The sequence below is a fragment of the Myodes glareolus genome, chromosome 9 (genome assembly GCF_982192425.1).
Source record: "Myodes glareolus chromosome 9, mMyoGla1.1, whole genome shotgun sequence".
NCBI classification, from domain to species: Eukaryota; Metazoa; Chordata; class Mammalia; order Rodentia; family Cricetidae; genus Myodes; species Myodes glareolus.
The window spans coordinates 1,423,578-1,434,611 of record NC_142034.1 but is presented as its reverse complement, the minus strand read 5'-3'; the positions used below and the strand labels follow the sequence as shown (position 1 = coordinate 1,434,611).

General features: G+C 57.9%; 2 protein-coding genes across 5 annotated transcripts; both read left to right on the top strand.

Moving 5' to 3' along the window:
* The first annotated feature begins 50 nt into the window (after positions 1 to 50).
* Positions 51 to 7,297, top strand: Lrrc45 (leucine rich repeat containing 45). 4 transcript variants are annotated; one of them, XM_085694224.1, is made up of 18 exons: positions 51 to 194; positions 310 to 671; positions 1,116 to 1,177; positions 1,560 to 1,630; positions 1,843 to 2,021; positions 2,174 to 2,302; positions 3,340 to 3,452; positions 3,755 to 3,813; positions 4,095 to 4,172; positions 4,334 to 4,469; positions 4,562 to 4,639; positions 4,761 to 4,872; positions 4,974 to 5,044; positions 5,323 to 5,415; positions 5,688 to 5,780; positions 6,158 to 6,334; positions 6,410 to 6,557; positions 6,803 to 7,297. In XM_085694224.1, the coding sequence occupies exons 2-18, from the start codon at positions 452 to 454 to the stop codon at positions 6,997 to 6,999; spliced, it is 2,016 nt and encodes a 671-aa protein (XP_085550350.1). In that variant the 5' UTR covers positions 51 to 194; positions 310 to 451; the 3' UTR covers positions 7,000 to 7,297. The 4 variants fall into 4 exon arrangements, with proteins under 4 accessions (XP_085550350.1, XP_048285383.2, XP_085550351.1 ...); XM_048429426.3 differs by having other exon boundaries at positions 52 to 194; positions 6,158 to 6,331; XM_085694225.2 differs by having other exon boundaries at positions 60 to 194; positions 416 to 671.
* Positions 7,298 to 7,436: 139 nt separating this feature from the next.
* On the top strand, positions 7,437 to 10,097 carry Rac3 (Rac family small GTPase 3). The gene is made up of 6 exons (XM_048429382.2): positions 7,437 to 7,828; positions 8,412 to 8,483; positions 8,716 to 8,833; positions 8,935 to 8,997; positions 9,351 to 9,510; positions 9,622 to 10,097. The coding sequence occupies exons 1-6, from the start codon at positions 7,794 to 7,796 to the stop codon at positions 9,750 to 9,752; spliced, it is 579 nt and encodes a 192-aa protein (XP_048285339.1). The 5' UTR covers positions 7,437 to 7,793; the 3' UTR covers positions 9,753 to 10,097.
* The last annotated feature ends 937 nt before the right edge of the window (positions 10,098 to 11,034 follow it).

The window sequence follows — 11,034 nt, the reverse complement described above, 5'->3', positions numbered from 1 at the left end:
CGCCCTTCGCTCTCATTGGTCTACCGAGAACACCTCTTCCGCAATGCATCATGGGAGTTGTAGTTCCCACCTCCTTCCCGGAGCCCCACGCTCTTCCTGGATACTGAGGCGCGCGGGACCGCGTCCAGAGCACAGCATCAGCAACCCGAGGCCACGTCGCGAGGGCGGGCTAGGGGCCGCAGGGCCAGATCAGGGTATGTGCAACGCGCCTACCTGCTCTTCTAGGCCAGTGCTCTGCGCTCCGGCTCTCCCTATCATCGAACCCCTTCCTCAAGCGATCCTGACCTCCTTTCTATTTCACATTTCTAGGCCTCCTCTTATAGGGCCAGCTAAGCTCAACGGCCCTGTGTACACCCTCTAGGGAAAGGGGCTCCCAGTCATCGGCCTAGCAAGCTTACGCGCAGCCTGTGTTTAGGGGCATGCTTGCAAGGCCCTGCCAGCGTTCGGGAACATGGAGGAGTTCCGGCGCTCCTACAACCGCTTGTGCAAGGAGAGTGGGGCTGAGCCCCAGGAGGCTGTCCTGCAGCAACTACACCAGCTTCCGCGGGGCCGACTGGACCTGGCTACTCAGAGCCTGACGGTGGACACCTGCAGGGCCCTGGGCAAGCTGCTGCATGACGAGTCGCTGTTGAAGGAACTTGTCCTCAGCGACTGCATGCTGAGCGAGGAAGGTGAGGCCGGTGGCCTCGTAACAGCCCCCGAAACTTGCGAGTGGGGTTCAAGCCTTTTGCCTCCAGACTGGCCTAAAGGCCGGTGTCCCAGCTGTGTTTGACCTGGGTAGCTGTTAGCAGGGAAGCCAGTCCCCTCTCCTACCCCGTCCCCACGCCCCTTTGTTATTTTTCCCTCTCTTTGTGTACTTTAGCATTTTTTTTTCTAAAACCTGGGAGCAGAGGTCAATGTCACTTTAATGGCGAAGCCTTAATGTCTCCAGCTTTCAATTCCCCATCCTGGCTCAAGAAAGGTCTGGCCTGGCAAGCTCAAATGTTTCTAACGTGGCCTTACAACAAATGGGGAAACTCATTCCTACTGTGAACTCAAAGCATGGATACCACCAGGACAGGTGTCCCTCTTCTGTTTCTGGGTAGCAGCCCTCTTTTCCAACTGCCTTTACGCAGGGTCCACACTGCTGTTCCAAGGGCTGTGTGCCAACACCACTGTGCAGCGTCTGGACCTAAAGGTGAGCAGGCCTGCACCCTGGGCAGTGGACAGAGACAGACCCAGGGGCCTGGGGTCTTGGCAGCCGCTTGAGACTGTCTGTAAGAGCTCCCAATACCCAAGGTCTTAGGACTTCTCTCTGAGGACCCCGTGTGTTGGGCGTGTTTTAAAGGCAGAGTGTTGCTTTGAGCATGTTCTACATACCCTGGTCTCAACAGTGTTCATGCAAACTCCAAGGCACTGGGTGCTATGATACTGCATAGTCAGAGAAACTAGGATCTGGCAGCTGTGCCTTTGCCCAGAGCTGCCTCCTAGCTTTTTGCACTGCCTAAGTCTGTGGAGCACAGAGGTGCCATTCAGAGCCAGGGTAGCGAGACTGACTGTCTAGGGTGTTCCTTTTCTAGGGCAACAACCTCCGAGCTGCGGGAGCCGGGGCTCTGGGAAAGGTCCTCCGACAGAACAAGTCCATTCAGAGGTAGGACCACATCCAGGCCTCGCCTGTACGTCACCGCTTCCTCTCTGCGTGGCTCAGGGTTGGCCCCAGAGGATATAATCCTGCAACCAGCTCACTTGGTCTTCACCCATGGGTGGATAGTAAGCCGGCTAACTCTCACCTGTTATATGCCCTGGACCCCCGTGGGACAAGTGTTCATTTGAGCCGAGAACCTGTGTCCATCTTTCCCGTAGTCTCACCCTAGAGTGGAACAACCTTGGCATGTGGGACGATGCCTTTGCCGCCTTCTGTGGGGGCCTAGCAGCCAACAGCACCCTGCGGCAGCTGGACCTCCGAAACAACCAGATCAGTCACAAGGGGGCAGAGGAACTGGCCTTGGCCCTGAAGGGAAACACCACTCTCCAGCAGCTGGGTGAGGTCTCCTGAATTCTGCTGTACCCCCGTGAGACCTGGGGAGGTTGGCCTGGGCTGTGTTGGCAGCCACAGGCAATAAAGCTCAAAGGGAGCATCCTGGGCTTCGCCAGGACCTCCCATCCAACCGAGTGACAACAGGTTTCCTTCCAGACCTGCGCTGGAATAACATCGGTCTCCTGGGGGGCCGGGCCCTGGTGAACTGTCTCCCCAGCAACAGAACCCTGTGGAGGCTGGACCTGGCTGGGAACAACATCCCCGGTGACGTCCTGAGAGCTGTGGGTACGGACGCTCAGTGCTGCTAGCTTCTTACAAACTGGAGCAAGGCATGAAGCCCCAAACAGAAGCCCATCCACCACGGAAGGGTGTGGCTCAGGGATCATGACATGGAGGCCCAGGGTATGAGAAGCTGGCCTAGGTCAAGGGGGAGGCAGCTGAAGACAGGCAGCTTGCTTGGTGCTTACACCAGGCTCCGCTCATCCACTCACACATCTTAGAACCTATGTGGTCAGGGGGCACCAGTTTCGCAGGCAAGAAGCTAAAGCCCTGTGGCTTAAAGCCTTGCTCTGACAACCATCAGGTGGCCTGAGCCCCAGCTAGGGAGGCTTCCTTGTAGCTTCCCCCGGCTTCTCCTGAGTTTGTGTCTGTGCTGTATGTAGAGTGGACGTGAGTGGGGACACCAGAACTCACTGTCATCTGCCTAGGAACCCTGAGTCCTTACAGGTGATATTTTGGCCTTAGGCTCCGTAGTTTGCCACGTGGTAGCACCCACCAAAGTCTGAGCTTTCAGGACTGGAGTCGTGAGTCCTAGACTTTTCCGTGTTCCCTGCTGCCCGTGTGTGACTCCTCTGTCTTCCCAGTGTCTTCTTGTTCCCAACCCTGTATCTGAGTGGCCATAGTCCTTATAACTGTTTTATGTTTGATCTTCTCGTGTGTGTCAAAGACAGTTTTGCTATGTAGTCCAGGCTGGCTTTGACCTCATAATCCCCCTGCCTCAGTGCCTAAGTTCAGGGACCGCTGGCATGCAGTGGGCTTATAATGCTGTCAGTCTTGCGAGAAGATAGTACCTGTCCCTTAAAGTCATATACCCCTTGACCTCCGAGGGGGAAGCCAGATGCTCCAGGCAGTGCCCATCTTTTGAGTAGTACAGTGTCTTCCCCCTATGTACAAAAGACCTCCTGTCCCAAGGTCCTGCATCACCCAGGGGGCTGTCTGATTGGTTGTGGAGATGTTGTCTTCTCCAGGGTGACACGGGCATCACTGACTTAGCCATTGCCCCTAATGCTGAACCCGGTGGATAACGTGGCCCTTTCTGACAGAGCAAGCCATGGACCACAACCAGGACCGGCTCACTGTCTTTCGGGAAAACAAAGCCCACACCAACATCCTTAGCAAGGAGGTTCAACACCTCCAGGAAGAGAAGTCCAAGCAGGTGAGCAGAGGGCCTTCACACTCCTGTTCTCTCCTTTGCTCCAGGCCTCTGAGCCAAGGCAAACCCTGGGCTAAGGTGGCCTCCTGGCCCCACTTCCTGTGTGCCGACTTCACCACAGAGCAGCGAGCAGGCAGGGAGTTCTAGCCTCCAGGCCTCCCTCGGTCAGTCAGCCCACCCTTCTTTTGAAAGAGACAGTGAACTGAGTCCCTTGCAGCCTGACTCTGTGGATGGGAGCCTGCACTTCTGTCCCTGACCGGGGTAATCTCTGCTTCTAATGCTGTCTTGACTGACTTTGCCTCCAGTTTCTGGATCTGATGGAGACGATTGATAAACAACGAGATGAGATGGCCAGGAACAGCAGGTGAGTGAGCTTGGGGTACCTGCGACTGAGTGCCTGGCTTCTGACTGGAGCATGGCCTAACCTGAGCCCTGTCTGTTACAAGGCTGAAAACAAGGTCATTGCTCCCATCCAAGCGAGAGGGCTGGCGATTAGTGGCAGCTGTGGAGTGCTTGACTCTGGCCTGGTGCACTGGGGGATGTTATAGACATAACTGTGCAGAGATCAAGAGCTGCTGCCAAGGCTGGGAGAAAAGCCAGGGGCTCTGGGGTTTGGCTTTCCCAGTGCCACGGCTCTGTCCATAGGGCATCGGCTGCACGAATTGGGCAGCTTCAGGAAGCCCTCAACGAGAGACAATCTATCATCAATGCCCTTAAAGCCAAGTAAGGAGAGGACCCTTCAGACACCTTAAAGACTTAGAGCCATGCCAACAGGCAGAGGAGGGGTTTGAGTGGGGGCTTGGTAGAAGTGGGAACACAAGACCTCTGTCAGGCAGGTGACATTCTTGACTGAGCTGGACTGGGGCCGGCCTTCCTCTTTGTAGGCTGCAGATGACAGAGGCTGCGCTGGCGCTGTCAGAGCAGAAGGCCCAGGACCTGGGGGAATTGCTGACCACAGCAGAACAGGAAAGGCAGAGCCAGTCGCAGAGACAGGAGAAGGAGCGTAAGCTGGAGCAGCAGGTAGGAGCTGGGCTGTGTGGACTAGTAGGCGGGCGGAAGTACCTGGCAACAGCCCAGCTGGAAGCGTCTGTCGCCTTGCCCCTCTCACTCAGGAAGCTGCAGATCGGGAATCTAAGCTCCTCAGGGACCTGTCTGCCGCCAATGAGAAGAACCTGCTGCTTAGAAGCCAGGTATGAGGGGGTGTGGGTTTGAGAGGGTATGGCCAAAGGGGGATAGCGCCAGCCACCCAAAGAGTCTAGGGTAGTGTCGCAGGGCTGGGAGACGCTTCCTCTAGTGTTGCCTGCTTCCCAGGTGGATGAGCTGGAGCGGAAGGTAAAGTCTCAACAGGAGCAGCTGTTCCTGACCAGGCAGGAGCTGACTAACACATCAGCTGAGCTGAAGATCCGTGCTATTCAGGCTGAAGGTAGGCACGGACGGGCTTGGCACTGAGGGCACAGGGAGCTCCAGGAACAAAGCCCCCACCCCCGGGAAGACTCGTCACACCCTTTCCCATTGGGCCTCCAGAGCGCTTGGATGCGGAGAAGCGGAGAGCCAAACAGAATATGGAAGACTTGGAAAAGCTGCACTCGAAGGAGGTGCTGTCTTATGGATTCCCCCTGGCTCTGCTATCTCTACTTGGGGCTTGCAGACCAGCCCTGTGTGGTGCAACATTCCCAACACCTTCAGTTGATAATGCTAGAGTTGCAGGCAACAGTATCCATAGTTCAGGCAGCTGTGGGCTTCCTTGCTGGATATCCTCCAGAGCAGAGCCTCTGTCCTTGGTGCCCGCCAGGACACTCAAGTCAGGCCTTTGCGATGGGTGAGGGCTAGGGGAGCCTGCGTTTGTTGGCCCTCACCTCCCTCGTTTGGACAGGTGAATCACATGACCCGTCACCTGGAGGAGAGCGAGAGGGCCATGCAGGAGAGGATACAGAGACTAGAGGCACTGCGGCTGTCCCTAGAAGAGGTGAGACCACATGAGCCCTGGGTTGAGTGCAGGGTGACAGTCATGGTCTCAGGACCCTGGGTCACCCCTAAGTCTCAGCCTCCTTAGGTCTCTCTATGGACCCACCCATCCCCGTAAAAGCCCTGCTCAGTGAGCAAGGAACAGCTGTGTGGTTCTGAGGCTATGGATGGAGACGTTCTCCCAGCCTGGTTGCCCAGTGGCCTGGAAGGAACCCTGGATCAAGGGGGCAGCGTGTTTTCCAGATGGGCTAGTGGTATCTATCTGCCATGCAGGAGCTGAGCCGCTCGAAGGCAGCAGTGCTCACTGAGCGCGGCCAAGCTGAGGAGGAGCTCATCAAAGCCAGGAACCAAGCCCGCTTGGAGGAGGTGAGCTTCGGCCACAAGTATGGAGGGGCCAGTTGTAGCACCTTGCAGAGGAGTCTGGTTGAAGTGGCCAAGATCGGGGCTGTGGGCCTCAGGACTAGAGCTCAAGAGTTCCCAGCAGCCAGCAGGACTGTGGTGCTTCCTGCACTGCCCGGTAAGAGGAAGGCTAGAGATGATAGCGCTGGCCTGAGATGCCCAGCAAGGGATGCTTCTGGATGCAGGACAAGGGTAGTGGCTGATAACTTGTGTGACGCCATGAAGTCCTCTCTTCGGTCCTGGCAGAGGGGTGGAGGTTAGTCCCCATGCAGACTGTGTGTCCCTCCGGTTTTGAGCTCAGACTGGGAGCCCTTCATGGGCAGCAGCCATTCCCCTGCCCACAGCAACACCGCCTCGCTCATCTGGAGGAGAAGATTCGGCTCTTGGCACAGGCAAGGGACGAGGCTCAGGGTACCTGCCTGCAGCAGAAGCAGATGGTAGCTGAGTCCCAGGCACGGGCCAGCCAGCTGAACCTGCAAGTGGAGGGGCAGCAGCGGCGCCTGGAAGAACTGCAACAGGTAGCGTGGCCTCAGGGAGCACAGACTCTAGAGGCTCATCTCCGGACTGTGGGCTCACCTTCCCCAACCCCATCCCAGGAGCTGAGCAACAAGGACCAAGAAAAAGTGGCTGAGGTGACCAGGGTCAGAGTGGAGCTGCAGGAGCAGATGGGCCGCCTGCAGGCTGACCTGGTGGCCCAGGAGGCGCTGAGGGAGAAGGTGGCAGCCCTGGAACGTCAGCTGAAAGGTTATCACATATCCACCTGACAGCTGAGCTTGGCCCTGGATGGGGTGGGGGTCTCCCCTCGAGATGCACCCCTTCCTTCCTGCAACCCCCAGAAAGGGTTTCTGTGTAACCCCGGCTGTCCCGGAACTCACTCTGTGGATCACGCTGGCCTCCAACTCAGAGACCCGCCTACCTCTGCTGGGATTCAAAGCGTGGGACACCCTGCAAGGCACCCACCCCCTCCTTACTGAGCCTCTCGCTTGCAGCGGTCGGGAATGAACACCGGGAGGCGCTGCTGGACAGAGAGAGTGAGAATGCCTCTCTCCGAGAAAAGCTACGGCTCAAAGAGGCAGAGATCGCACGCATCCGGGATGAAGAGGCCCAGAGGGCAAGCTTCCTGCAGAACGCTGTCCTGGCTTACGTGCAAGGGTCTCCCCTGAGAGCCTTGAGTCCCCCGAAGTGAAGGGAGACCCGGAGCGAGTGCAAAAATGCTGCATCCCATTCTCAAAGGCAGGCCTGGGGTTCAGAAGCCTTAGCTGCAGTGTCAGGGTGGGGTTCTGCCATCACTGGTGCTCACGGGCACACTTGCCCATCCAAGGGAGTTCACCCGCAGCTCACCGCTTAGGCGGGCGAGACGAAGTGCGTAGGAACGCTCTCAGACGACCCAATCCCAGAATCACAAACCGGAACAGTACTGTGGTAGGAGGGAACAGAAGCCCTCATGGCAGGGTGGAAATACAGGACTTTTGTACTTGGTGACACATTCTCGTCCAGTTCCTTTCTCTTGCACCCGCTGCCCCAGCCGCGTGAATGAACCTTCCCGGGTGGTACTCGGTTGCCCCAATTGCTACCAGGCAACTAGGAAGGCCACCACTGCACTGGGTCTGTAGACACGAGGGTTTCTCAGCTGCAGGGTGGGCTGGTGTCCCCGGTAAGCATTGGGCTCGGCCGCCCTGCACATACATTTCGGTGGCATCACCAACCTGAGCCGCGTTGTACCACATCCTCGTTCCTGGGTGTGGACCCTCAGTCTAAGCCTTCGGGGTTCAAGGACTGGCTAGGGCTCCGCCCCCACCGCATCTCGCCCCTTGCCCCGCCCCGCCTGCGCACACTCGGCTGTCTTCGCACCCGACACTCGGCGGCGCTCGGCTGTCTCCGGCCGCTCGCTCGGCGTTCGGGTCCGCGGCCGCTGCGGCGCCGGGCATTTCTCCGCAGCTCGGCTCGCGGCCGCGCCCGCCGCCGCCCGGCCCCGCGCCCATGCAGGCCATCAAGTGTGTGGTGGTCGGCGATGGGTGAGTGCGCTGTCCCGAGCCTCAGGGGCGGAGGGGCTGGTAGGCGGCTACGGGGTGAGGTGAGGCGGGGCGGGGCAGACAGACGCGGGGTCCTGGCTAGGCGGTTCCGCCGCGCCCCCAGCATAGCCTGGCCGCGTGCGTTAAGGGGCCGATGGGGTGGGGTCAAGCGCAAGCTGTCCACCTTCCTCTTACCCCGGGCACACCTGATGCTAGCCGGCCGCCACCCCGGTGCTCACAGTGGGTGTGGCCGGGCCTCACCTGCGCTGATTCCTGGGTGGCTCCACCCTCGCGCCAGCCACCCAAGGTACTGGGAGCTCTGACGCCCCTGTGCGTTGCGGCGCGCCCCATCCAGGATTGTGAGCCCTTGCAGCCGCGCCCACTGCTGTGCTCCCTGGGAGGCTAGCCTGCTCTGGTCAGTTTCTATCAGCCCCAGGTGGCTGCAGATCTGTAGGGCTATGACCTGCTCACCCCACCCCAGTCACCCAAACTAACCTCCTGCTCTGCGGGAGCTGGCTGCCCTTGCGGGGAGGAAAGGGGCGGAGGCTCGGCCCTGGAGCCACGTGGGCTGAACCTCTTTCCACAGTGCCGTGGGGAAGACTTGCTTGCTGATCAGCTACACGACCAACGCCTTCCCGGGAGAGTATATCCCCACAGTGTGAGTGCATGGCGGTGGGAGGTAGCTGGAGCTGGCCACTAGAGGCCAGTCACACATATACGGGACCTCCCCTAGGCTCCAGGTCTTGTTCAGGTGATCCTAGTTTTGGGTTTCCATGGTGAGGCTGTGGCGCTGGCCAGAGTTTGGGTTGTGTGGGCTTCAGAACTCGAGACTACTGGCTGGGCGCCAGTACCCCTGCATCCCTGGCCAGCCTAGCCTTTCCTCTTTGCAGTTTCGACAACTACTCAGCCAACGTGATGGTGGATGGGAAGCCGGTCAACCTGGGTCTGTGGGACACTGCTGGCCAGGAAGACTACGATAGACTTCGGCCACTCTCGTACCCTCAAACCGTAGGTGGCAAGAGGGCTGAGCTGGGTGGTTCCCGGATGGGGAGGAGACACATACTGCTTGGACACCCTTTGGTCAGTTCTGTCTGTCCCTCCCTCTGAAGGATGTCTTTCTGATCTGCTTCTCCCTGGTGAGCCCGGCCTCCTTTGAGAACGTCCGTGCCAAGGTAGGGTGGGCCAAGGGGTCCTAGCAGAAAGCACACCCCTGCTGAGCAGGGGTCTCTGCCAGTGATCTTTTCTGCTGAGGGAGGCACTGAAGGTGTCAGGGTGGACAGCTCACAACTGGCCATGAGTGCTAACTGAAAAGCTGTGGACAGTCTCCAGCCTCCCTGGATGGGTATCTTTGTTCGCTGCCAAACCCGAGAAATTCCTGTCGCCTTGTGGTACAGGAAGAACTCCGTGTGTCAGGGGAAAGAAAAGCCTCAGGAGCTGAGGCCTACTTTGGGCAGAGTAGGGGCCCTCCCCACCAGGCATAAGGGTCTCTGAAGCCTGTACAGAGTCAGAACCTCTGTTCCCACAGTGGTACCCAGAGGTGCGGCACCACTGCCCCCACACACCCATCCTTCTGGTGGGCACCAAGCTGGACCTCCGCGATGACAAGGACACCATTGAACGGCTGCGGGACAAGAAGCTGGCGCCCATCACCTACCCACAAGGCCTGGCCATGGCCCGAGAGATCGGTGAGTAAACACGGAGCACAGACTGGGGGGCCTGCTTGGAGGTGGCCCTGCCTGTGCCGCTCCCCCATCTACAGCCACCCCCTCTGCTATCTGTCCTCCCAATGTTCCTAGGTTCTGTCAAATACCTGGAGTGCTCAGCCCTGACCCAGAGAGGTCTGAAGACAGTGTTCGATGAGGCCATCCGGGCAGTACTCTGCCCGCCCCCAGTGAAAAAGCCAGGCAAAAAGTGCACTGTCTTCTAGAACCCGGTCTGGCCAGCCTGGCTGAAGAACCCTCGGGTCGAGCTGTCTGGTTTCCCTACGTCTGCTGTAGGAAGTGGTGTGGGTGGGGAGGGGGAGCATGGGGACAAGGCTGGGGTGATGGGGTCCTGTCCCCTATGCCTCCTTTTTCTGGGATATAGCACCAGTCTTCCCTGGGTCCTATGGGAGGCCAGGAGGGAGCAGGGTCTCCCTCAGGGCTGTAGGGGTGGGTCCAGGGGAGCCCCAGGATGGGCTTCCCCGGAGGGGAGGGTGGGGGTGGGCTTTGTTCATCATGTCCCAGGAAAGGGCGGCCCCTTCTTATTTTATACAATAAACATTCACCACCTGCTCTGTCTCACCGTCCGCCACGCCTTCCACCACCGTGGTACCTGCCCTAGCCTTTCCCTGAGGGCAGGAGAGTCCAACATTCCTGGCGCCACTACATTTCCAAAAGAAGCTCTGGGTTTTACACACCCTCGGTGAGGGGAAAGACACCACACAGGCAATACAAGGGTGGGTACACTTAGCCGCCTACAGGATGACCTCTGTGTGCAAACCTGGGGCCTGGTGGGAACCTAGGGGACGTGGTCAGCAGCTCTCAGAGCTGAGGGGAATGGTCGGTAAAAAGGATGAAGCCTGATCTCTGTAAGCCTAGCGGGCCCATCTCTGACCAGTATGAGATGCTCACAGGTTGCTGAATTGGTGGGAGGGCAACCCATAAGGCCCCAAAGTTATGGTCCAGAACTCGGACTTATCCCAGAGGCTGAAGATACTTCCCTGGAGCAGACTTGAGACCGGAGGATGCCCTGCAGGAATGCATTCTCCTCGCAGAGAAGCATGCAAGTGGGTTCATGTACTCAGAGGCTGGTTGTTCCTTTTTTTTTTTTCAGGAAGTTTGCCAGCCAGTTGTTAAACACTCTTATTAATAATTAAATCCCATAAACTTACAATTAGCTGTGCTGAGAACAAAGTTAGCAAATTCCTCATTTCCTAATTGCTTAATACATGTTGCCGTCCTTTGGCCCTCATGTTATGTATGTAATGGGGTGCTGCTGTGGACCTCCTCACCCCTGCATCCCCCCAAATGATATCAAGTGGACAGCTTGACGTCAGCTGTGATCCAAGTTCCACACCGTGGAATATGGCAAACCACGTGGACTAGGGCTTGGTTTTTCAGTGACCCAGGAAGTGAGACACTGCAAATGAAATAAACCAGGACCCTCTAATTATGTTGTAAATAACGTAAAACGTCGTAGGAATGTTCAAGTTTTAGAAAACAACAAAG